The sequence below is a fragment of the Lygodium microphyllum genome, chromosome 5 (assembly GCF_053477565.2).
Source record: "Lygodium microphyllum isolate KBCC chromosome 5, Lygodium_microphyllum_v1.1.10, whole genome shotgun sequence".
Taxonomy (NCBI): domain Eukaryota; kingdom Viridiplantae; phylum Streptophyta; class Polypodiopsida; order Schizaeales; family Lygodiaceae; genus Lygodium; species Lygodium microphyllum.
This window is the reverse complement of record NC_141139.1, coordinates 167,901,999-167,929,618: the sequence shown is the minus strand read 5'-3', so window position 1 is coordinate 167,929,618 and position 27,620 is coordinate 167,901,999. Positions and strand designations below refer to the sequence as shown.

At 42.9% G+C, this 27,620-nt stretch overlaps 1 protein-coding gene across 1 annotated transcript in view; it reads left to right on the top strand.

The window, feature by feature from the left end:
• LOC148036664 (uncharacterized) overlaps positions 1-26,997 on the top strand; it is a 37,045-nt gene extending 10,048 nt beyond the window's left edge. Inside the window, exon 3 of the mRNA XM_087678704.1 lies at positions 26,448-26,997. Coding sequence (XP_087534830.1) covers positions 26,448-26,807 — 360 coding nt within the window. The 3' untranslated portion in view covers positions 26,808-26,997. The remainder of the gene's footprint in view (positions 1-26,447) is intronic.
• Positions 26,998-27,620: the final 623 nt, after the last annotated feature.

Here is a 27,620-nt window from a genome sequence, read left to right as displayed (position 1 = left end):
TTTCCATTGATAAGCAACCTATTACTGCAAAGCTTATCAAAGACTGCTTTCAAGTGTTCTCTATGCTCCTGTTCATTCTTTGAAAAGACAATCATGTCATCAAAGAATGTACCAACAAACTGCCTGTATGGACGAAAAATCCTGTCCATCATTCGATTAAACGTAGCAGGAGCATTAGTAAGTCCAAATGGCATTACCAAGAACTCATAGAGACCAAACGTGGTCCTAAATGCAGTCTTATGCACATCCTCTCGCTTAATCCTAATCTGATGGTATCCACTCTTCAAATCTATGCTGCTGAAAATTGACGCTCCTTCCAAACGGTCAAGGATGTCGTCAATTCTTGGAATGGGGAACCTGTTCTTGATGGTACTCTTGTTCAACGCTCGATAATCTATGCACATGCGCCAAGAGCCATCCTTCTTTTGCACTAACAGCACTGGTTAGCAAAAGGGGGATGAACTTGGCTGAATCAGTCCTTTTTCTAACAGCTCATTCACCTGGCTCAATATCTCTTTCTGTTGGGCTGCACTAACCCTATACGGAGGTCTATTTGGTGGGCTACTGCCTGGCACCAAATCTATCACATGATCCTCAGACCTCTCTGGTGGCAACTGTGATGGTAATGAGTTAGAAAAACAATCACTGAATTGAGACAAAAAAGCCGACCTGTCTCTATTTAACATAGAGAAATTTGACTCATCATTATCCTTGACATCACGTGCAAAAATTAAGTACGTAGAAAGATGATTCTTTATTACAGATGTAATGGCAGAAGCCGATACAACAGGTACAGACTCTCCTTTAAGCTTCACATCAAGCACATGAGTCTTTCCCCTATGTTCCAAAGTCAGTGTCTTGTTAAAGGCATCCAACACACCATGCTTTCTGAACATCCATGGCATTCCCAACAAGACATCACAGCCTTCAAGTGGCATGATATAAAATTCTTCTGCATCAACATAAGACTGTATGTGAAGACGGCTTTCCAAGAATGGGTGTCACAGACTCTGAGTGGCCAGGACATGCCAACCCTGCCTCTGCTGTGTAGCCCATCTCATCTGCTCTGATGCCCAAAGTAGAAGCCAACTCTGGTGAGATAAAGTTTGCCTTAGCTCCAGGATCAAAGAAAATGAGTACATGTTGATCCCTAACTTTACCCCAAGCTCTGCAAAGCTCATTAGCATCCGAGTGTGGCTTGTCTCCCAGCATATCTGGCACTAAACCTGCTGAAGGTTTGGGCTTCTTTCCTTTCCTGTCCTCTTTATCATCATCAGCTGGTCTCTTATTCTTGTCCGGACAATTAGACGCAATATGACCAGTCTGCTCACAGATAAAGCACTTCCTCTCAACCATTAAAGTCTTTCTCTCTTCAAGAGACTTGCGCACAAAAGGTTTCTTCTGGTCCTTTGACTGCTGTCCAAAGAACTTGGCTAGCTTCTTCTTGAACTGCCAAGATTTACCTGTGCTTTGAGAAATCTGAGAAACCTGTTTACCAAATGGCTTCTTTGCTGAAAATTTCTCAGGTTTGTCGTGTTTAATGCTGCCCCCAAAACCACTTGACTGTCCCAACAATAATGCATTTCCTGTGCTGGCATTCTCAATTAACTGAGTCAAAGTGGTGACCTTTGTCTTTGTACAATAATTCCGGAGTTCCTTGGGCAGCCCGTAGCAATATTTCTCTATCTGCTCGGTCAATGGCACAACCCTGTAAGAAGTGACTGGAAGTAAAGCCTCCCAAAACTTCTTGTTATAGTTTTCCAGATCCTTGCATCTAGATGCATCCAAATTGTGCCAAGCTGACATAACATCGATCTCAAATTCATTGGTCAACCAAGCAGAAGCAAATACTTGCTTAAAGTAAGTCCAAGTGGCAGGAGCCTGTCCTTGCATCAACAGTGTACTCTACCACTGACTAGCATTGTCCTTAAGAAAGGTGGCAGCTTTCCGGACCTTAGAAGGCCCTGTAAAGTTCCCTGCTGCAAATGCAGCATCAAACTGCTGTAAGAAAGAGAGAGCCTTAGTCCTATCTTCAAATCCTCGAAAGATGTCAAACTGTACGGCTGCACCACCTTCCTTGTATGGCTTTGGCTTCTCATGAGCCATCAAAGGGTCCGTAGGATATGCCTGTAACATAGGAACACTAACAGGTGGCATGGAAGTTGCCGGACCACTGACTACAGGGCTTGTAGACACAATACTTGCTTGCTGATTTTGATAACCAGCCATACCAAAAGTGCCCTGCGGCATGCCAAAACTGCCCTGAACTCCCTGAAATCCAGGTTGCATGCCTATATTACCGTACATGGGGTTTGGCATAAAACCCTGTGTACCCCCAAACACTGTTCCTGGTACATATATCTGGTTTCCAGGCGCATAACCAGCCATACTCTGAAATATAGATCCACCTCCAAAGTACCCAGGATGTACAGAGGTCAGTGGGAAAACCTGTGGTAAAGCCTGAAAACTGTTTCCCTGTCCATTTAATCCAACATTTGGCTGCTGTAAAGTGGCGAACTGAACTGGCAATGCTTGTGTAACTAGCGTTTCTGCCACCTGTTCCTGGACAGTCGGAACCAATCTTGGAGTCTCCATTGACTCCGCAAGCTGCCTTGGTGTTTCCACTGAATCTGCAGCATGCTTACCCTTATCCTGGACCAAGTGCCCCAACATCTGAACCAAGTGCCCCTTGATTCTGACATCAATTGGGCTCTAAAATAACCTTTGAACAGTCTAGAATCAGTACTGATTTAGTGCTGTTTCGGACACTTGCTTGGTGAGGTTACCACCCTCACCTGTTCTTGCTTGGGGGCAGCAAACAACTGCTCCTGTTCCTGGAGAAAGGAGGCTCTTGCCTCATGCAAAAACAACATATTCCCACACAACTGTACATGAATCAGAAGAAAGGCCCTTGATTGGGGCATAACCATAACTGTCAGGGAGAGAGAGAGAGAGAGAGAGAGAGAGAGTAGGGAGCAAGCTCAACCCTCGGTGCATCATAGACAAGGTAGGCAAGCTCTCAATAATTCTCCATCAGCAACTGTTCCTCCTCTTCAAATGAGCCCCCAAAGGCCCAAGAAACTACACGCCAACCCCTCTTTAAAGAGGAAAGTGCACAAATTTGTGCCAAATGGCAGCAATGGAAGGTGTTTCCTGTTCTAGCCTTCCGGTCTAAAATTCTCCATGCTCGGTGCAAAATTTGACCTCGGCACAGACCGGAGGATTAATGCTCGTGCAAAAACGAGGATAATGACTCGAACAGATTCTGGGGTCCAAAAATAGTAACTCCCTAAATTTTATGAGTTGCTTCCATTGCATCCCCACTAGTCTTCTGACCATCATTGCAGACTATGGCTACATCCAAATTTGCAATGTAGCTCAATTGAAAGTGAATTTCCATTGATGATCCCACATGGACTAATCTTTTGGAGATTTGTCCATCTTCACTTTGAACTAGTCTCTTTCAGGCTAGTTCTTCAACACACTTGTCCATATACACTTTCACAAGTCTCTTCCAGGCTTGTCAATCTACAGTGCCATCAGTCTCTTCTTGACTTGTACTGGACCTTAACTGTCCAGTCTTGACTCACTAGACATTCCTGTTGGTTTCACATTCTAGCCATGCAACTCAGGCGTTTAGATTTCAAGAGGGATCCTTCCAAAAAGAAAAACCAAATAAAGTAGTAATAAAGAAATCAGCAAAAAGGTAATAGTTGTCACAGTCTTGTGACATCTGACATGGTATCAGTTTTTAGGATTTGTGTTTTTGTTGTGTTTTATCACTGATTTCAGGACTATTTTCCCTCTTGCTGATTAGGCAGCTGCTGCTCTCATTAGGCGACTAGTTTTGCCTGCGTTTTTCTCTGACATCAGCATCCATACAGCTTGTGAATCTGTTTCAGCCTGTTGGGAATAAAGGGCCATCGTGCCTTTTACATGTGCACGGGTGTGAACACACCCTTAGCACATTGTACTTTCATACATATATCTATCTAAAAACCTAAAGTGGTACTCTTGTCATTGTATCGAAAGACGTGTTCACTCTCTACTCTGCTCTCTCTCACTCTCTCTGCCTCTCTCATTGCGCGTAAGGTCTGTCTGCCTCGATCTCCGTGCCTAACCGGTCCCTACAAACTGGTGTTAGAGCTAGCAAGAGACGGCTCAGGTGTTGTAGGAGTCCCAAGTGGACTCGACGAGCAGGAGTTGTCACAAGCAGGCATGCTTGTGAGCAAAGGAGATAGTCGACTGGTGTAGAAGCGTGAAGGGCAGTTGTGACCTTAATGTCACATTAAATATCACTTTAATGTGACATTAAAGTGATATTTAATGTGACATTAAGGTCACAGCAGTAGTAGTCAATTGGTGTAGAAGTTCGAAGGGCAGCATCAATCATGACGGACTAGGCTCACGGACAATTGCTATATCTGACGAACGACTAGCAGGCTGCACGGATGCGCTGACGGGCGACCATGTGATGGGACAGTAGGCGTGAAGCTCGGACGACTGGAGGCGACTGCTGTGCGACACGACAGCAGGCTCGCACGCAACGGGGATAGACGACTGGGCTGCACGAACGACGGGCAGCAAGTCAATGGCCTATTTTTTTTGATTTACTTCTTTTTTTTACCCTCTTTGCCGGATGTTCACACCTACAAGTACAGAGTGCAAATCTGTGTCTTGAAATTTGGGGGTTTTCCCAAATTTGTGCCCGACACACATTGCAGTGTTCTTTGGACCAAAAATTGCAGACATTGAATGCGCAGGCCTTAGAAATTTTTTTGGGGATTCTCAAATGCAAGTGAGATTTTTTTTTTTTGGATGAGTCAATTTCATTGAAATCTGTGTATTCTTGGCTCGAAAATTTGGGGCTTTTCCCGGATTTGGGGATTCTGATGCAAGATAAGACAATTTGTCTCAAAAATTGCAGGAATTTGTTGTCCGCGACATTTGGGGCTTATCATGTACATGCACAAATTGGGCTGAAATTAATCCAATTTCTCGACATTGAGGAAATTGGACCGCGTGCAATTTGGGCAAAATTTGTGCAGCATTTGGTCATTTTATGTACATGCAGGTTGAATTCCGCTCAATTTGGACATCAACACTTGGTAAAATTTGGGGGTTTTGCTGAAATTGCTTTATTTTGGCAAAATTGGACAGTCCTATGCATGACAGAGGAAATGCAGATGTGTGTTTGACGCTTTGAGCACAAAATTTTGGGGCTTTTGACCGTTCGCGTTGAATTTTATGCCTGTGGGTACATGTACAATAGAAATTGCAGCTGAAATTTTGGGATTTCTCATGTAATGTGATGCACATGCCCTTTGGAACAGCTGTAATCAGTTGGATAATGCTGTAGCACTTGGTTTGGTGCTTCTGAAAACTTAATTACAGATCTGAAATCTGTACTTCTGCGTGGTCATTTATTGCTGATTGGTACTTGTTTGTACCTTGGTCACTTGGGTGACAGTTTGGGCCTGGATTTGCTGGTTTTTTGGTCACATTTGGGCTGAAAACCATGGCTGGCAGCAATGACAGTGGTAATTCGATGCATATAAAGAAGCTTGAAGGCGCACATAATTTTGCAGAGTGGCAAAAATAGTGTTACAATATCTTGTTACAAAAGAAGCAGGCAAAGCTGATCAAAACTAAAGGGGCAAAGCTTGCGGACATGGATCAGGATGATTGGGATGAGTTGAATGAGCTTGCACGCTCAACCATAGAGCTATCGATTTCTGATGCCTTGCTCTTCAACATTGAAGGTTTGGATTTTGCATATGCTATATGGACTAGACTGGAAGAACTGTATGCACAGAAGAGTGCTGCAAGCAAATTGTATTGGCTGAAAAAGCTTATGGATTTGCATATGAAAGAAGGTACAGCAATGTCTACTCACTTGAGTGAGTTTAACTCCATTTTCAGCCAGCTGGTTGCCTTGAAGTTCATGATTGATGAGGAATTTAAGGCTACTTTCTTGCTTTGCACTCTACCAGAGAGTTGGGATACATTCAGGACTGCTATGAGCAATTCTAATGTGATCCTTTTGTATGCGGATGTAGAGAGTGCTCTACTTATGGAAGAGATGAATCGGCAGAACAATGCATCGAGTAAGTCCTCGAGTGCTTTGCATACTAGGGGCAGATCACAGCAAAAGGGCAAATATGATGGCAAGGGACGCAATAAATTACGTGGCAAAGATGTTGAATATCATCATTGTAGCAAGAAGGGTCACTTTAAATGTGACTACTACAAATGGAAGAAAGAGAATGGAAAAGACAAGAAGACAGATGATTGCAAGGAAGAGAAGAAGGACAGTCAGCCTAAGAAGAGCAGTGTAAAAATTGAAGAGGTGAATGTAGTCACTCATGACAGTGACAGTGGGAGTGATGTATTCTTTGTCTCTTCACATTTTTGTGCACATGCTCTACTTGCAGATACAGATGATGACATGCATACCTGGATTCTTGATTCCGGTGCTTCCTTTCATGTCACCCCTCATCGTGAGTGGTTTTCCGCCTATACAGGGGGTCGACATGGTGTTGTCCATCTTGGGGACAACTATGCACGTGAGATTGCAAGTATTGGCTGTGTGCAGTTACAGTTTCAGCATGACTCTGTCTTTACACTTCAGCATGAATGGCATGTACCTCAGCTCAAGAAGAGCTTGATTAGCACAGGGCAGCTAGATGATGATGGTTTTCATACCACCTTTGGTGATGGAAAATGGGAGATCTGTAAGGGATCTAGGGTTATTGCCAAAGGTTGCAAGAGTGATACGTTGTATCCACTTCATGTATCTAGTGTGCGTGACCATGTTGTTGTCGTGACCGAGCAGCCAAGTGTTTTTTTGTGGCATGGCTGGTTGGGACACACGAGTCAAACTGGAATGAAAGTGCTTTCTCGTTTGGGTTACTTGCCTTGTCTTCGTTATGCTGATTTTGAGCATTGTGATCATTGCATTTATGGCAAACATGCACAAACGTCTCACAAAAAGTCTCTTTGAAATCTTCCTCTAGAGTTAGTACATTCGGATGTATGTCAAATGCTAGGATTATCTTTAGGGGGAAAGAAATATTTTGTCACCTTTGTCGATGATGCTACACGGAAAGTATGGGTTTACCCTATTCGTAGCAAGGATGAAGTGCTTGACAAGTTTAAAAAATTCTTGGCATTGGCTGAAAATTAGACAGATAAGACACTTAAGTGTCCTCGCTCTGACAATGGTGGGGAATATGTGTCCCAGGCCTTTCAGGCATTTTGTGACAGCAAAGGGATAAAGAGGGAGCTCACTGCCCCTCATAATCCGCCCCAAAATCGAGTTGCAGAGCGTATGAATCGGACCATACATGATAAGGTCCGTACGATGCTGTCTCATGTTGCATTACCCCATGGTTTTTGGGCAGAGGTTGTTATGACAGCCGTTCACTTAATTAATTGGTCACCGAACAGGTCTTTGGGGGGGGGGGGAGTTCCCTAAGAAGCATGGTCGGGCAAGCCACCTTCATATGCTTATCTGAAAGTGTTTGGCTGCGAGGCTTTTGTGCACATTCGTAATGAAAAACGCAGCAAACTTGAGCCAAAGTCCTGTAAATGCATTTTCCTAGGATATGGTGACGAGGGTGAAATGGGGTATAAATTGTGGGATCCCGAGAAAAGGAAAGTAGTATGCAGCAATGACGTTATCTTCTAGGAAGATCGCATGCACAAACAGCTCGAGAAAATTGAGAAGGTCCGTAGGGTTGTATTCCGGGAAGAAATACCTTTTGGACAGCAAAATGTGCATGCTGTACAGCAGCAAATACCTGTCGTAAATGAACCTGTAAATGCAGGAAATGATGCTGGAAAAGATCAGCCAGCTATTGCCCATGAAAATGAGCCTTTACATGTGCAGGAACAGCCAGGCCTGCAAGCTGTTAATGCTAATTTGCAGGCTGAAATGCCAGGACAGCATGCTGAAAATGGAAATTTGCAGGAACGCCAGCAAACAATGACCATTGGGTTAGGAGATCGTCTAGGGCTACTAGATAACCTGACAGATTTGTTCCTGGTGCAATTAATGTGGCTGAGTATGTCATGTTGACAGACTGTGGTGAACCGTCTTGCTTCAAGGAAGCAATGGACAGACAGGACAACAAGAAATGGTATAAAGCCATGCTGTTAGAGATGGAATCTCTTGAAAAAAATGGCACTTGGGACTTCGTGCAGTTGCGCAAAGGGCAGAAAACCCTTCCATGCAAATGGGTTTGCAAAATGAAGGTCACTTTTGGTTCCTCACCAAAGTACAAAGCAAGATTGGTTGCAAAGGGGTACAAGTAGGAGCATGGAATTGACTTTGATGAGATTTTCTCTCCTGTAGTCAAGATGACTACATTGAGAACCATTTTGGGCTTGGTTGCAGTTGAGGATATGGAGCTTGTTGAGAATCTGCCAATCACACCCTATATATGCCCCTTTGTATGGAACAGCCAGGCTAGGGAGATGCAATTCATTCTAGGAAGAGAGACAGATCCCACAGGCACAGTGGATGTAGTGTGCTACCAAGCAATCCTATAAAATGATGTACTTGACTATCACTTTGATATGATGATAATGCAATAGTACTTGTCTCTTTCTATCAAGTGTGTGTGTCATTGTCAGTACTATACAAGAATGTCTTTATGAGTCCAAGTCTCAATCTTGGAACTTGTGTAATAACAGTTGTCTTCTTTGTTAATGTCATCATGAGTTCTCTCTTCATCTTCCATCCTCCATAGCTTCCGCCTTTGCCATGCTCTAGCTCCCGCATCTTTAACATGGTATCAGAGCCTAGTCTGACATGGCATTGCTTCTCCAGCCTCTCTTGATTCTTCTCAATCTTTGCCCAGCTCACATCTAGCTCAGGATCAGTGTATGACTTCTTTTCTCAACTTCATCTTCAGCCAAGCTTGTGGCAGCCATAGCCAAACAGCACATAGCTCTGGTTGAGCCCCTGGATCTCACACTACAGGTCATCTCAGCCCACGATTCCTTTTGGAGAAACATTCCTCTACTCGTGGCGAAGCTCCCTGGTACATCACAGTCCAACATTACTCATCATTGAGCCCAGTATTGCGTGAATTTGAGCTCGCTGGAAATTCTGCGCCTGTATCAGGTCGTATTGTTGTCTTTGCGCGCATAGACCGCGATCTTCTCTCCAACCATAGGGCAATTCAAGGATGGCTCATAAGCTCTCTCCCCACTAAGTATTGCCTCGAATTGCTGCGCTGATCGTCTGCACGAGTTGGTTTAACAGTCGTTTGTCAGAACCCTAAATAGGGACTCCATAGCCTTTGAGCTTCAAGCTCATAAACCACTTCTTTTTTTTCTCACTCCTGCTACTTGGATCACCCTATTGACATCCAGATTCACTGATTTAGTCAAGTGCCACACATCAAGGAGGAGAAGTTCTTGGAGATCTTTGGATATTTTTGAAGATTGGAAGACCAAGCATTCAACATCAAGCTCAAACTCCTCTTCCATCTCACTCCTCTCACTCCATTGAAATTTTGCCACTTTGATTTAAGCTCCCAACTAAGTTTCAAGCAAGGATTCAAGTGTTTTACCCGCAAGATTTGTTCATCAAATCACATCAAGGAGGGGAGATTTGTGCTTGGAAGATTTGAAAGAGTTGAAGAAATCAAGCAGCTCAAGCAACAACCACATCAAGCTCCTTTTCCAACTCATCCTTCTCACTCTTCTCACTCAACTGAACTTTGCTACTCTGATTTGCTCCAAGACTCAATCTTCAGCAAGAAATCAAAACATCAAAATCAACAAGAAGAAGGTTCAAGAAGATCCAGCATCAACATCAGGCTCATCAAGAACAATATCTATTGATACTTATCAAGTGTTATTTGACACTATTATTCTTGTATCCTTTGATACACTTAAGTACAATACTCTTACTGATTTATCTTAGATTTGAAGCTGATTCTTGGTCATATCAATGACAATCAAGAAGATTTCTATGTGGAAACACTTCATGAAGAGTAACATGACTTATGTTGCTTATTTACATGACATAGAAGATGTTCTTACTCTACCTGCAGAAGGAAATGGAGTTGTCACACCAAAGAGAAATCAATGAATCCATTTGAAGATTTTGAAGACATGTCTACCACTTTGCTTGAGGGGAACAACTGGAAGAGCAAACTCAAAAATGCTGCAAGCAAAGTCAATAAAGGAGCAGACCAAGAAGATCATGAAGAAGAGAAGAAAGACAAGAAGATTTTCCATGCTGACAAAGAAATAGCAGATGCTAAAAAAGACCACAAGGGCCTATCGGTCCTTGTCTCTCATTTTCTGTTTTAAAAGCGTTGTACCTGCCTTAATGTTTCTTTCATAAGCTTGTAAAAACTCCTCATGTAGCCTTGTACTACAGCCTCTATACACTTTTTGAGGCCCCTGTTACAGCCTTTGGATGTCCACCATGTTTATGATACCCACACTTAGCCTTTTCTGCGGCAGCCTCTGGTGTTTTGCCATGTTTGTGGTATGCCCACACTTCGGAGGTGTTGCTCTTACTAAAGCCTCTATACACTTTGTACTTTCAGGTCGTGATTGAGGAGGGGTGTTGAGAATCTGCCAATCACACCCTATGTATGCCCCTTTGTATGGAACAGCTAGGCTAGGGAGATGCAGTTCATTCTAGGAAGAGAGACAGATCCCATAGGCACAGTGGATGTAGTGTGCTACGAAGCAATCCTATAAAATGATGTACTTGACTATCACTTTAATATGATGATAATGTAATAGTACTTGTCTCTTTCTATCAAGTGTCTGTGTCATTGTCAGTACTACACAAGAATGTCTTTATGAGTCCAAGTCTCAATCTTGGAACCTAATTCACTTGTGTAATAACAGTTGTCTTCTTTGTCAATGTCATCATGAGTTCTCTCTTCATCTTCCATCCTCTATAGCTTCTGCCTTTGCCATGCTCTAGATCCTACATCTTTAACAGAGCTTATATAGATGGATGTAAAGACTGCATTTTTACATGGTGATCTGTATGAAGACATATATATGCAGCAGCCTGAAGGGTTTGTTGAACAAGGGAAAGAAAAAATGGTATGTAAACTCAAAGGAGTTTGTATGGGTTGAAACAAGCACCAAGAGAATGGTATTATAAGTTTGATACATTTATGTAGTCCCAAGGCTTTCATAGAAGTCAAGTGGATTATTGCTTGTGCACCAAGAAGGCAGCAGATGGCAGCTTGATTATCTTGGTTTTGTATGTTGATGACATGCCGATTGCTGGCAGGGATACTCATGCCTTGGATTCATTGAAGCAAAGTCTTCATGGCAGCTTTGACATGAAGGATCTTAGTGATGCAAATCACATTCTTGACATGCGAATACTTAGAGAAAGATCGAAAGGCTTACTCTATCTATCTCAGCAGGAGTATATCTCCAAAGTTTTGCAGCGTTTCAATATGGAGGGAGGGGAAACCATTGGGGTTCCATTGCCTCCATGTGTGAAACTCAGTGCAGATGACAGCCCTACATCTGATGATGAGAAGGCTGAAATGGCCAAGATACCATATGCTTCAGTTGTTGGCAGTTTGATGTATGCTATGGTTGCTACATGTCCTGACATCGCCTTTACATTGGGAGTGGTTAGCAGATACATGGCAACCCCTGGCAAGAAGCATTGGGATGCAATGAAAGGTATTATGAGATACCTCAAAGGCACAAAGGAGTTGTGTATCTGCTTTGGAAAGCAGAAGGCATCTGTTGTTGGCTTTACGGATGCAGACTATGCTGGTCATGCAGACTGTAGGAAGTCCACTTTTGGGTATGTATTTACTTTCACAGGAAGAGCAGTCTCTTGGATCTCCAGGCTACAAAAGTGTGTTGCATTGTCTACTACAGAGGCAAAGTATGTGGCTGCCACTGAAGCATGCAAGGAGACTTTATGGCTTTCACGTCTAGTGGGAGAACTTGGCATCTTAGAGTCGCATGTTCTCCATTGTGATAGTCAGAGTGCTATCATGCTAGCACGGAATCCTGTCTTTCATGCAAAGACAAAGCACATACAAGTGAAGTACCCATAGAAACATGAAACGGAGAACGGGAATGGGGAATGGGGACGGAGACGGGGACGGGGACGGGAACGCCAAACCTAGGGAACGGGGACGTGGGAACAGGAACGACATTTAAAAAATCAAAATTCATGAAGTGGGAACGGGAACGCCAAACCTAGAGAAGGAAGAGAAGAAAGAGAAAGAAGAGAAAGAAGAAGAAGGAAGAGGTTGGAGGTGGGAGGAGAAAGAAGAGAAAGAAGAAGAAGGAAGAGAGGGAAGAGAAGGAAGAGAAGAAAGAAGAAGAAGGAAGAGAATGAAGGTGGCTGGGGGCAGGATGCAGGCGGGAGCAGGATGCGACCGGGCGCAGGTAAGTTTTGCCACGTGGCGTTCCCTGTCCCGTTTCAGACAGGGAACGCAGCAGGGTTCCCTGTCTGAAACGGGACAGGGAACGTTCCATCATTTGGAAACGCGGTCCATGACGGATACATTCCGGGGACAGCGATTCCACGTGCCGGGGGGCCGTTCCGGCCGTTTCCTGTCACTATGGAAGTACCACTTCATTAGAGATGTACTTGACAGCAAGAGCATTGAGCTTGTCAAAGTGCATACAGATGATAATCTTGCAGACCTTCTCACGAAGGGTCTTTCAGCAGAGCGGTTTGCTCATTGCTGACAGATGATGGGAGTTGGATAGATATATTTATTTCAGCTTTGTACATACCTAGACTTAGCTGATTCTTTTCTCCTCTTAAGGCACATTGCCTTTAGGTGGGAGAGTTGTTGGGAATAAAGGGCCATCGTGCCTTTTATATATGCATGGGTGTGAACACACCCTCAGCACATTGTACTTTCATACATATATCTATCTAAAAATCTAAAGAGGTACTCTCGTCATCGTATCAAAAAACATGTTCACTCTCTACTTTGCTCTCTCGCACTCTCTATCTCTCTCACTATGCGTAAGGTCTGTTTGCCTCGATCTCCGTGCCTAACCGGTCCCTACACAGTCTGTGTTTTCATCATCAGGCTGCTGGCGAGAGTTTCCTACACCTGTTTATGCAATGTGCAGCCTGCGTTTTGCTGTTTTCAGCACTCTTTTGGGCTGGGCGACTGGCAGAATAGGCCGTTTTTGCTGTTTCTAGCAGTTTTGAACTGATTTTTTGACTTTGTGCAGAAGATTTTGGCTTCTTTTGATCAGATTTTGGCTTATATTATATGTGAACTCTTGTTTTTTGCAGTCTGTGCTCGTGATTTGGCTGTGTTCCCTCTCCAAATACCTTCTCTTCTCTACTTCTCTTCTCAATCCTCTATAGATGGCTGCTCCATGTGCATCCACTGATGATATGCTATATGGAGGTTCGTTCATGTGAGGTTCTTGCAGCTTCAAAAAGGGGTTCGGAGACGAAGAAGTCGAAGGCCCAGTGTTACCACTGTGGCAAGTAAGGTCATTTAAGGAAGGATTGCAACGAGTTAGCAGCTTCCAGGAAGAAAAAGGAGCAGACGATGAAGCGGGATGTGGACTCCTTCGACGAGTCATCATCTGCCTCAGATTTTGATTCGGATCCTCTAGCCAAGGCGCGGACAGGATCCTCTTCTTCAGATCAAGGGAAGGGCTTAGTGGCCCCTTCCTCGGCTGCTTTCTAGTGGTGGTGATGAGGTCATCCCTCACGATTCTGCAGTGCCAGAGAGTGTGAGAGGGTGGTGAGATAGGGCAGCCGCGCCTCATCTATATTTTTATACAAATGCATAGGATCCAGAGAGGGACATCCCTGACGCATCAACCGAAGTCTGGCAGGTACAAATCTTGGAGCTGGGATTGACATCCAGGTTCATGATGGGCTGGTTAATTGACAGAGAGCGGGTGGCTTTCGTCTGGAGCTCACATGAGGGGACACTTTGGGGGTCTGGCCAAAGACGGGGAATCCATGGCCATTTATGCACTGCGGCATTGGTGATAGGATGGTCACGTATGCTACATCAGGGGCATTGTTGACAGACATTGAGAGCTGCTATGATCTTCTCTATCTTCAGGAGCTGGTACGATCGACATCGACATCAGGTTCTCTCCAAGGCACCTTGGTGGTGGCTTGCGCAGCCACCACTTGGGTATCCATGGTTCTACTCTGGTGGACATTGTTGTATGTACATATGACCTTATCATTGTATATTGTATTATATCAGATCACCCATGATCTTAGAGAGGGTGTTAGCAGATTAGTTAGTTCATGGTTGAGTTTGGACTTGTGGTTCAGTAGGTTGGGCACATAGATTATTTAGGCATTTTATTTGTCATTATTTATTATGGTTTGGGCATTATTTGCAGCCAATCAGCCAGCATTTAATGCTGGCCAACCAGTCATATTTTAGGCATTTATTTGGCCTATATATTGCATGGCTCCCTCCTCCACTTATTCATTCATTCATCACTGGACAGTCCTTGGAGAGAGGGAGCAGGTGCTAGTGCCTCCACAGCCGGTGACTCACATTGTATCTGTACTGTCTCATGTCTTGGTATATGGATTCCATTTCTCGAGTATACATCTGAGTTCTCATTTGTATTGTGTTCTCTCTTTTCTTTTGTCTTGTGTTCAGCAGTTTATTTCAGCACATATTTATGCTTCCATTGTCGCACCACTTTTGACAAATCCTAGCTCCAGGATTTGGACCTACCAAACTTCAGGCGATGCGTCAGGGATGTCCCTCTCTAGATCGTGTGCATTTGATAGAAATATAGATGAGGCGCGACTGCCCCATCTCACCACCCTCTCACACTCCCTCTTTGGCACTCGGGAGTCGTGAGGGATGTCCACATCACCACCACTAGAAAGCAGCTAAGGAAGGGGCCACTAAGCCGTTCCCACGATCCGAAGAAGAGGATCCCTTCCGTGCCTTGGACTTCGCCTTGGCTAGAGGAGCGGAATCGGAATTTAAGGCAGATGATGTCTCATTGGAGGAGTCCACATCCTGCTTTGTCTTTTGCTCCTTTTTCTTCCTGGAAGCCTCTAACTCTTTGCAGTCCTTCCTTAAATGACCTTTCGTGCCACAGTGGTAACACTGGGCCTTCGACTTCTTTGTCTTCAAACCCCTCTCTGAAGCGGCGAAAGCCTCACTTGAATCTCCATATAATGTATCATCAATGGATGAGCATGGAGGAGCCATCTATAGAGGATTTAGAAAAGAAGTAGAGAAAAGGAGGAATTGGGAGAGGCAACATAGCCAAACCACGAGCACAGACTGCAAAAAGCAAGAGTTCACATGCAGTATAACCCAAAATCTGATCAAAATAAGACAACAGCTGCTGTTAGAAGTCAAAAAATGAGTCAAAAACTGCCAAAAACAGCAAAAACGGCTTGAGGATGGAAGCACCCAGCCAGAAGAAGATGCAGAAACACCAAAACTCAGCTGAAATGGATGCGCATGCTGTATGGATGCTGACGTCGGCAAAAAACGCAGGCAAAATTGGTCGCCTGATTGGAATAGCAGCTGCTTGATCAGCAAGAGGGAAAACAATCCTGAAATCAGCCGGAAAACACAGCAGAAACACAAATCCTGAAATTTGATACCATGTCAGAAGTGGTGCAGCAATGGAAGCATATATACGTGCTGAAATAAACTGCTGAACACAAGACAAAAGAAAAGGAAGAGATAACACAATATAGATGAGAACTCAGATGTATGCTTGGAAAATGGAATCCATGTACCAAGACATGAGACAGTACATGTACAATGTGAGTCACCGCTTGTGGAGGCATTTACACCTGAAACTGTCAAGTGATGAATGAATGTGGAGGGAGGCTGTCAATAAATAGGTCAAAATAAGTGCCTAAATTATGATAGGTCGACGAGCATTAAATGCCTGCCGACTGATTGCAAATAATGCCAATCCACAATAAACAATGGCAAATAAAATGCCTAAATAATCTCTGATGCCAGCCTACTGAACCACAAGTCCAGACTCAACCATGAGCTGACTAATCTGCTAACACCTACTTGGCACAAAGAAAAGGGAATGAAGCCCATGACCAATAGAATTCAGTAATCTTGAAACTTGAGCAATTGAAGTTGAGAGTAGTTATCGGCAAAGTCCCAGAAGACTTTGGGTTCTTATCAAAGGTCAAGAAAGAAATGACAAAAGATTCATTCGCCAAGGACATAAGGAGGCAATTACATCAACGCCACAAACAAACTCAAAGGGATTTTAGGATATTGATGGGCTGCTCTATTCTAAAGTTTTTCTCTTCATTCCTCTTGGTCCTTTGCAAATGGATATACTCGAGAAGAGACATGATCTTCCCTTAGCAGGGCATTTTGGGGTTAACAAGACAACGAACAGGTTTCAAGGGATTTTTGGTGGTCATAAATGTGGAAACTAGTCAAGGACTTTGTGTTGGAGCCTGGCGCGGAGTTGAGAGTTGTAAACGCTCCGAACAACGTAGTACGCTTAACAATTATGATATTCGCTTGTTTTCGAGATTTAATATAAAAGAGAATGAACACTTAAAGCTGAAAATGAAAATTACTCACAAAATTACAGCCATGAAAATGTAAAAGTAACGGAGACAAGATTGAGGGTTGAAGATGGGCAATCCCCCCCCCCCGGGAAGGAATGTATTTCTGCTCAACCCAAGTCCCTTAGGGAAGAGCTCAGTTACAATCAACCTGAGAGTGAGGAGAAGTAATTCTCACTCTCACAAGATCATGCAAAGATGTACAAACACACATGCATTATCTATTAAGAATTGATTTCTTTACAGTATGAGAGAAGAAAGAGGGAAAATCAGCCTTTCTCCATCGTTGATCAGCAGTACATGGATAGGGCTTGCTTCTTGTTGCTAAAATGGAAGAAAGAGCTCGAGAAGGAGGTGTTGTAATGAATTTACAGGCTTGCTGTCTTGTAAAACAGCAGTGATAGAAGAGGAAATATGGAGGAATTTGATAATGGAGAAGTGGGGGATGATGATGGGGATGGATGGGGCCAGTTTCTGGCTATCTGTGGGTGCTGTACATGAGTTTACAGCAAAGAAAAATGATGTTGAATGAAGAAAAACGAGCTCTTATTTATAGGAGAGGAAAGAGCTAATACAAAAGGGGAAAGTGGAGTAGCACAAGACAAGTGTCCAGCTACATGTCATGAGATGTGACAAGTGGTGGGACACTTGGAAACTTGTGTGACAAGTGTCTTGACACTTGTCTCTTCTCTATGGCCTTCCTTTTTGGGCAGAATACTGTCAAGAATAGAAACAACCAAATTTAGTAAGCACAGTCAGAGTACAGAATTTACTATTTTTAGAATGACATCCCTATTTTTTAGGACCAGCATTTTTAGGCTAATTCGAGGCTCCTAAAATTTAGAGACCCCCCACTATGGGTATCATATGAAAGCTTTTTCCGTGTTCATCGCAAAAACGGTATCAGAATCTTCATGTGACTTTCTTATGCAAAGAAATGTGCATTTCAAGCTTTCAGCCCACACATGCACATTGTACAAGCATTTCATGATCATGCCATCTTATTGATTGTAACTGTCTGTTCTGGCGGATCTAGCCCACACTTCAAGGCATCAATCCTTTTTGTGTGCGAGTCTAATCCTGATATGCGTGAGTTCTGGTCACAAGCGGCCAATCGGGCCATATAGATGGAAGTGTGAACTATCTTTTCTCTAACCCACTGCGTGGGTCTACCATAACCTGTGACCACTCATCAGTGGCCAGCTCCAATGCACTTTTCTTTATATCTAATTAGTGCAAAGGAAACAAATTTAATAAATCATTATATAGACAAATTAATGAAAAAGGATACAAATTCTGTTTCTATAGAGTTGTGACAAGAGTAAACACGACGGATAACACACAGAGAGAGTATAGAGCAGTAGAGAGTGAGAGTGAGCACGACACGATGTTCTTGCGTACAATGCCTAGTGTACCTCTTTAGGTTTTAGATAGATATATATGAAAGTACAAATGTGCTAAGGATGTGTTCACATCCGTGCACACATATAAAAGGCACGATGGCCATTTATTCCCAACAACCTTCCACCTAAAGGCAACGTGTCTTAAGAGGAGAAAAGAATCAGCTAAGTCTGGGTATGTACAAAGCTGAAATACATATACCTATCCAACTACCATCATCTGTAGGCAATGAGCAAACCTGGAAGACCCTTTGTGAGAAAATTTGCAGGATTATCATCTATATGCACTTTGACAAGCTCAATGCTCTTGTTGTAAAGTACATCTCTAATGAAGTGATACTTCACCTGCATGTGCTTAGTCTTTGCATGAAAGACGGGATTCTGTCCTAACATGATAGCACTCTGACTATCACAATGGAGAACAGGTAACTGTGTAATGTCAAGCTCTCCCACCAGATGTGAAAGCCATAAAGCCTCCTTGCATGCCTCAGTGGTGGCAGTCACATACTCTGCCTTTGTAGTAGATAATGCAACACACTTTTGTAGCCTGGAGATCCAAGAGACTGCTTCTTTTGTAAAGGTAAACACATATCTAGAAGTAGATTTTTTGCTGTCCGCATGACCAGCATAGTCTACATCCATAAAGCCAACGACAGATGCCTTTTGCTTTCCAAAGCAGATGCACAAATCCTTTGTGCCTTTGAGGTATCTCATAATATCTTTCAGTGCTTCCCAATGCTTTTTACCAGGGTTTGCCATGTATCTACTAATCACTCCTAGTGCAAAGGCAATGTCAGGACGTGTAGCAACCAGAGCATACATCAAACTGCCAAGAGCTGAAGCATATGGTATCTTGGCCATTTCAGTCTTCTCATCATTAGATGTAGGGATGTCCTCTGCACTGAGTTTCACATATGGAGGCAATGGAACCCCAATTGTTTTCTCCCTCTCCATATTGAAACGCTGCAAAACCTTGGAGATATACTCTGTTGAGATAGATAGAGTAATCCTTTTGACTTATCTCTGAGTATTCACATGCCAAGAATGTGATTTGCATCACTAAGATTCTTCATGTCAAAGCTGCCATGAAGACTTCGCTTCAGTGAGTCCAAGGCATGAGTATCCCTACTAGCAATCATCATGTCATCAACATATAGAACTAAGATAATTAGGTTGCCATCTGCTGCCTTCTTGGTGTACAAGTAGTGACCCACTTGACTTCTATGAAAACCTTGAGATTGCATAAATGTATCAAATTTATGATACCATTCTCTTGGTGCTTGTTTCAGTCCATACAAACTCTTTTTGAGTTTACATACACCATCTTCTCTTTCCCTTTTACCACAAACCCTTTAGGTTGCTGCATATATGTCTTCATGCAGATCACCTTGTAAGAATGCAGTCTTTACATCCATTTGTATGAGCTCCATATCTTCAGCTGCAACCAAGCCCAAAATGGTTCTCAATGAAGTCATCTTCGCTACAGGGGAGAAGATCTCATCAAAGTCAACTCCATGTTCCTGCTTGTACCCCTTTGTAACCAATCTTGCTTTGTATTTTGGCAAGGAATTAGAAGTGACCTTCATCTTGTAAACCCATTTGCACGGAAGGGTTTTTTGCCCTTTAGGCAATTGCACCACTTCCCAAGTGCCATTTTTCTCAAGAGATTCCATCTCTGAAAACATGGCTTTATACCATTTCTTGCTGTCTTGTTTGTCCATTGCTTCTTTGAAGCAAGACGGTTCGCCACAGTCTGTCAACATGACATAATCAGCCACATTGTTTGCACCAGGAATGAATCTATCAGGTTGTCTAGTAGCCCTAAACGATCTCCTAACCCAATGATCATTGTTTGTTGGCTGTTGAGCCTGCAAATTTTCATTTTCAGCTTGCTGTCCTAGCTGTTCCTGCACATCCAGTGGCTCATCATTATGGGCAATATGGTTGGCTGATCATTTCCAGCATTATCTTTTTGCATTTGTAGGTTTATTTATAGCAGGTATTTGCTGCTGTACAGGGGGCACATTTTATTGTCCAAAAGGTGTTTCTTCCCGGAATACATCTCTACAAACTTCCTCTGTTTTTTCGGGCTGTTTGTGCAAGTGATCTTCCCGGAAGATAACATCATTGCTGCGTACTACTTTTCTTTTCTTGGGATCCCATAATCTATACCTCATTTTACCTTCATCACCATATTCTAGGAAAATACATTTACAGGACTTTGACTCAAGTTTGTTGCGTTCTTCCTTACGTATGTGCACAAATGCTTCGCAACCAAACACTTTCAAGTGTGCATACGAAGATGGCTTGCCCGACCTCGCTTCTTGGGGAACTCCTCCCCTCCCCAAACAAAGGCCTGTTTGGTGACTGATTAATCAAGTGTGCGGCTGTTATAACAGTCTCTGCCTAAAAACCATGGGGTAATGTAGCATGAGATAGCATCGTACGGACCTTATCTTGTATGGTCCGATTCATACGTTGTGCAACTCCATTTTGGGGTGGATTATGAGGGGTAGTGAGCTCCCTCTTTATCCCTTTGCTGTCACAGAATGCCTGAAAGGCTTGGGCACATATTCCCCAGCCTTGTCAGAGCGAAGAGACTTAAGTGTCTTATCAGTTTGATTTTCAACCAATGCCAAGAATTTTTTAAACTTGTCAAGTACTTTGTCCTTGCTACGAATAAGGTAAACCCATACCTTCCGTGTAGCATCATCGATAAAGGTGACAAAGTATTTCTTCCCCCCTAAAGATAACCTTGGCATTTGATATACATCGGAATGTACTAACTCTAGAGAAGATTTAAGCAAAAGAGACTTCTTACGAGACGTTTGTGCATGTTTACTATAAACACAATGATCACAATGCTCAAAATCAGCATAACGAAGACAAGGCAAGTAATCCAAACAAGAAGCACTTTCATTCCAGCTTGACTCATGTGTCCCAACCGGCCATGCCATAAAGAAACCCTTGGCTACTCGTCATACGGGAACCACATGGTCACGCTTACTAGATACATGGAGAGGATACAAGGTATTACTTTTACAACCTCTAGCAATCACTCTAGATCCCTTATAGATCTTCCATTTTCCATCGCCAAAGGTGGTATGAAATCCATCGTCATCTAGCTGGCCTGTGCTAATCAAGCTCTTCTTGAGCTGACGTACATGCCGTACATGCTGAAGTGTGAAGACAGAACCATGCTGAAACTGCAACTGCACACTTCCAATACTTGCAATGTCACATGCATAATTGTCCCCAAGATGGACAACACCATGTCGACCCCCTGTATAGTCAGAAAACCATTCACGATGAGGGGTGACGTGAAAGGAAGCACTTGAATCTAGAATCCAAGTATGCATGTCATCATCCGTATTTGCAAGTAAAGCATGTGTACTAAAGTGTGAAGAGACAAAGAGTATGCCATTCCCACTGTCATTGTCATGAGTGACTACATTCACCTCTTCAATTTCGACACTGCTCTTCTTAGGTTGACTCTCTTTTTTCTCTTCCTTGCTATTATCTGTCTTCTTGCCCTTTCCTTTCTCTTTCTTCCATTTGTAGTAGTCACGTTTATAGTGACCCTTCTTGCCACAATGATGGCATTTAATATCCTTACCACGCGATTTACTGCGTCCCTTGCTATCAGATTTGCCTTTCTGCTATGATGTGTCCCTAGTATGTGAAGCAGTGGAAGACTTACTGAATGCATTGTTTTGCCGATTCATTTCTTCCATTAGTAGAGTACTCTCTACATCAGCTTACAAAAGGATCGCATTAGAATTACTCATAGCAATCCTAAATGTATCCCAACTTTTTGGCAGAGTGCAAAGCAAGAACGTAGCCTTAAATTCTTCATCAATCATGTGTTAGACAGCCATTTCTTGGACAGTCGGATTGTAGTGCCACGTCAGCAGAGTACAGCAGCAGGCAGACACGTCAACACAGTACGGTAGGATGTCACGTTAGTAGGGTAGATAGGTACCACGTGGCACAGGTATAGTTGGATTGCAGTTCTGTGCAGTCTGTCAGTTTTTCTGCAGCAGCCGACTTGGTGTTGGGAATTTCCTATTTTCGGCTATTTGTAGCCGGTCTTGTGGCACACTTCAGCATTTATCTTTTCAGATTCTGATCTTGAGATTTGTTGGCTGAGACAGACTGTGCTCGGGCTGATGGAGATCGAGGTCATCAAGTTGGATACATACGTAGATATTTCCTCTGTCCCCTTGTGTATTTCTGCAATCTTATACAGCATATTACACCGCAGATTTTCTGCATTTACAGTGTCTCCTTTTCCCTCTCTCTCTTCTCTCTGTGTTCACTCTCTCTTAGTCTGTCCTACGCTTCCGCATCGTTGCACTCTGACATGGTATCAGAGCGGTGAAGATGGATTGACTGAGGGCTGAACCTATCTAAAGAGGAGATTTTAGCGTGACACAAGGCTGTGTTTCCAGCATTCGAGGGTGAGCGGGGGGGCTGTGCATCAGATCAAGGCTGAAGCGAGCGTGGGCGTGTGGGAAAGGAGTCTAATCGGTGAACTTGATGTAGGTTATTGCTGTTCGAAGGGAAGGAAGGCTGCGTTTGAGGCCTTCAATGTAGTATACCTAGTGCTTGAAGAGTAAACCCAAAGTGATATGGTAAGCTCTTGATAGGGGCTTTGGCCAAATTTTGTGGTAATAATCCGGGTTGTAAAAAACCCGGATCATTAGCCCTCCCCTTAGGCTAGAGGTATTCATGCCTCTAGCTTGATAATGATGGTCCAATAGAGAAAGGAGGACTGCACCCCCTCATTGGTGGCTCTTCATTGAATGACTGCTCCAAAGTGTTCATATTTCTTTGAAAATAAGGCTTCAATCGCCATCCATTTACCCTTGTCTTGTGAACCTTCCCATCCATGCCACCGAGCTTATAGCTGCCATTTGGATATCTCCTTATGACCTTTTCATCGCCTCCGGCGGGTGAAGAAGGTTTGGGTAGCGGAGGAACCAGCCCTAGAAGGCTGCATTTTCACAGTTAGAGGGGGCTGATTTTGCGTTTGTGCAGGTATTGCAGGTTAACATGTCTGCAGAGATTGATTTGGAGTTCTAGGCGATCATGGACAGGAAGGTGCCTGTCCTACCAACTCTTCCATCAGATCAAAAGCTTGATGGTGACAATTACCGCATCTGGCGGGTGATGATGTTGGCCATTTTGGAGTCTTATGATTTGGCGGAACTGGTGATGGAGGAGATTAACAGGCCCTCGGTGAGGGATGAGTCCAAACTCTCTTCGGATGCTCGTGCAGAGTTGACCAAGGCCCAGTCTCATTGGGACAAACTGAATGCCAGGATTCGATCTTTTCTGTTTCTGTCTTGCACCACAGCCGTGATAGCTCACATCGAGCACTTGACGGTGGCTCGTGAGATATGGCTGGAGCTCAACCAGATGTACAACTGGATGACCCTGATGAATAGGGTTTCTTTGGAGATGCAGATGCGGACTTCGTCCGTGAATAAGTCTTCTTCGCTTCGGGAACACATCAACAAGCTTCGGCAGCTTCAGATGCAGGTTCAAAATGCGGGGAAGCCTATTTCCTCCAAAGACATGGTGATCACTTTACTATCCCAGTTGCTGCCACAATTTGGTACTTTTTATTCTGCTCTTATTGCATCAAGGCGGGAGTCGACTCTTCGGTGGGAAGAGTTGGTTCCTATGGTCTTGGAGCAGGAAGAACAATTGAAGGGACAGAATGCTTCCAAATCAGAGGCATTGGTTGGCGAAGCCTCTCAGAAGAAGGGGAAGGACCAAAAGAAGGAGGAGGACAACAAATCCAAGAAGGACCTCAGTGTAGAGGACAGCCCTACATCAGATGATGAAAAGGCTGAAATGGCCAAGATTCCATATGCTTCAATTGTGGATAGCTTGATGTATGCTATGGTTGCTACACGTTTTGACATAGCATCTGTGGTGGGAGTGGTTAGCAAGTAGATAGCACATCTTGGTAGAAAGTATTGGGAAGCAATGAAAGGTATCATGAGATATCCTAAGGGCACAAATGATTTGTGCAACCGCTTTGGAAAGCAAAAGGCATGTGTTGTTGGCTTTACGGATGCAAACTATGTTGTCATGCTGATTGTAGGAAGTCTACTTCAGGGTATGTATTCACCTTCACAGAGGGAGCAATTTCTTGGATCTCTAGGCTACAAAAGTGTGTTGCATTGTCTACTACAGAGGTGAAGCATGTGGCTGCCACTGAGGCATATAAAGAGGCTTTATGGCTTTCACACCTCGTGGGAGAGCTTTGCATCATTGAGACTCCTGTTCTCCATTGTGATATTTAGAGTGCTATCATGCTAGCACGAAATCGTGCCTTTCATGCAAAGACGAAGCACATATAGGTGAAGTATCACTTTATTAAGGATGTACTTGACAACAAAAGCATTGAGCTTGTCAAGGTACATATAGGTGATAATCTTGCAAATCTTCTCACGAAGGGTCTTCCAACAGAGCGGTTTGCTCATTGCCAACAAATGATGGGGGTTGGATAGTTATGTATTTCAGCTTTGTATTTACTTAGACTTAGCTGATTCTTTTTCTCAACCTTTAGGCACACTTTCTTTAGGTGGGAGGTTGTTGGGAATAAAGGGCCATTGTGCCTTTTATACATTCTCGGGTGTGAGCACACCCTTAGCATTTGTACTTTAGTTCTTTATATATAACTATAAAAAAAACCTAAAGAGTGGTACAACTCTTTTGTACCCACAGATCGTGCATCTCACTCTCTTTTGCTATTGCTCACACACATACACACACTCTCTCTCCGCCATTTCTGCTGCCAAACATTGAATCTTCACTACATTTAGACCACCGCATTTGGGTTGATCAACAGCAAACAAGCTGATAAACAAATTAGCTAGTGTGAACACACCAAGGCCTTGACTAAAGTGAGAAATGCATGCTCTAAAATGAGTCGTCTTCTTTGTCAAAACACATGTTAGGCATGTTAAGAGTTTCTAATGTCCCCATTTGACTTAAATTGAGGCTCACAAGCAGGTGATGACAAAGTATGACAAACATGATTGCTAACATTTCTCTTTCCTTCTTTGTCTTTGTCCATGTTTCCTCTTCCATTGCACACTCTCACAAATTCAACAAGAAAAATCCACACACAACTGGATCTAGAGTGCTGTTGTATCACACGTGACATGTGTTGGTTCCAAAGCTTGGGGACCCGTTCGTATTTCTTTATATTATTGATGTGTATGGAAGAAATTGGTTACAAATGTTTGTATTTCAATGATATCTCTCGATACAACTGATCCGTGGGTACACAATGACCTTACACCTTCAATGTTGGCCCTCATCCATTTCCATCATCATCTTCCACTCCATCATGGAGTACCTCTATATTCCCTCTTCTTTCGTTGTTGGTTTACAAGATAATAGACTTGTAAACCCATTATAACTCCTCCTTGAGCTCTTTCTCCATTTTAAGAACAAGAAGCAAAGCCATATCGATGTATTGCTACTCATCAATGGAGAAAGGCTGATTTTTCCTCTTTCTATTCTCGTCTTGTAAATAAATAAGTTGTTTTTATTGCATGCTAAGTAATGCGTTTGTGCATGCACATCTTTACATGATCTTATGAGAGTGAGGACTCCTCGTTGTTTGGTTGATTGTAATCTAGTTGTTCCCTAAAGAACTTGGGTTGAGTAGAAATACATCCCTTCTACACAAGGCAAGCACATGCGCATCTTCAACCCTTAATATTGTCTCCACTACTTTTATGTTTCCAAGGCTGTAATTTTCTGAATAATTGTCATATTCAAATTTTAAGTATTTGTTTTCTCCATTTCTTGAAATATTAAGTTTTGAAAACAAACGAAGATTATAATTGTTGAGCATACTACATTCTTTGGGGTGTTTATAGTGCTATAGATTTATTGGACATATCCGCAATAGAGATTTTCTGCAAGATTTGGATGGAGATTGTCCACACTCTTCGTGGGAGAAGGAAGAGGACGTTGGGTGGTTTGGAGATTATGAGAGAAGCTTTTCTTAGAATTCCAGATTCTGACACTTTCTTTCACTATCAAGCACACATGGGTTGACACTATAGACTTCCTGATTGGTTGTTCACTCGTGCCTTGTAATGGACTTCTCTTTATTGTATATCTTTTGTTTTGGGAATCCCTTAACATTGCTACTTCTGTGCATTGCCTTGGGATACTTTGTTAGAAAGGGGATTTTTTAATAGAGTCCAGGCAGGTATGCTGGCTTTCAAGTAATGAGAAGTCTCCTGCTAAGTGAAAGTATTTCTCTTTTTTGTTGATATGGTTAATGCTTCAAGTAATGTGAATTAATGTTTTCATCATGCTTGATGAAATCCAGTCCATCTGGCTTATTATTCAGACTGAATCTGTTGTTTGTTTTTCTTTGACTATGTTTAAGATTCCATCTTGCTGATCCTTTGAAAATAGAGTGACTAAGATTGATTGCTTCATTGCACTGGTGTTTGCAGCGACTCTGGAATTATAGCACAGGAAAGTTTTTGAAGACCTACACGGGACATGTCAACAAGAAATATTGCATGTTCTCTACCTTCTCTGTAACCAATGGAAAATATATAGTGAGTGGTTCAGAAGATTGCTGCATATATCTGTGGGATCTTCAATCAAGAAACATAGTTCAAAAGCTGGAGGGTCATACTGACACTGTGCTGTCAGTCTCATGTCATCCAACTGAGAACAAGATAGCATCAGGAGCTCTTGAAAATGATAAGACAGTCAAGATATGGGTTCAAGAACAGATGGACCTGGTTTTAGTACCTCGAGGTGAAATAGAATTGTCAGTTCGCAGAGTCTTTCCAAAGAATGACTAGCCGTCTGTGGGACACTGGGAAGCATGTGTATTCCATTGTAATTCACATCTTGAAGATGTCTGGTCTTTGTTTCCTGAAGCAATGGTATGGGGATTCTTGATAATTAGTTTAACAATCAGAGAAAAATTTTATGCACTAGTTTCTTAGTGGATATGGTTTTGTAGATTCTTTCCATGTCTTTGGGAGCTCTTCCCAGGTGTTTATGACTGTTGTGCTCTCATAGAAGCGCTGGTTTATAAGGTTTTTGTGGTTTCCCCATAAGTTGTGAGAGTTCAGTGGAGTGAAAGACGAGGAGAGATCTTGCATGTGGAAGGATAACATGACCTGTTGCGAGGTTCAAGCTTAATGTGTGAATGACGTGGAATGCGGTCTCCGAATGATAGACAGATTAGTGAGGAACTACATTCAAATTTTTTCTGGAGAGACTCTGAAATTGCAATTAGTAGTCATTGCAAGTACTCTCAAAATAAAACTTTTACTTCTTTTGTATAGCCAGAAGAGCTTACGATTCTCACTTAACGCCAGGATGATCTTTGTATAGATGTTGTAAGACTAGTTCTAGGGTTTGTTTGGAGTGAGCTCTAGCAGTAAGATTTTGGGTGGTTTTACAGAATGATGTTATCAACTGGAATGTAATAGAGCTTTAAAAATAGCCTACTGTTTCATGTATGCGAAGTAAACCTGTTCAATGTTCCTTGCAGAACCAGTTTTAGTGCTCTACGTAATAGTTATGATAGATGCATGTTTGGATTTTTTTCAGCTTATGTGTGCCAACAGTCAGAATCATGTATCTTGAACTCCATCCCTCAAACT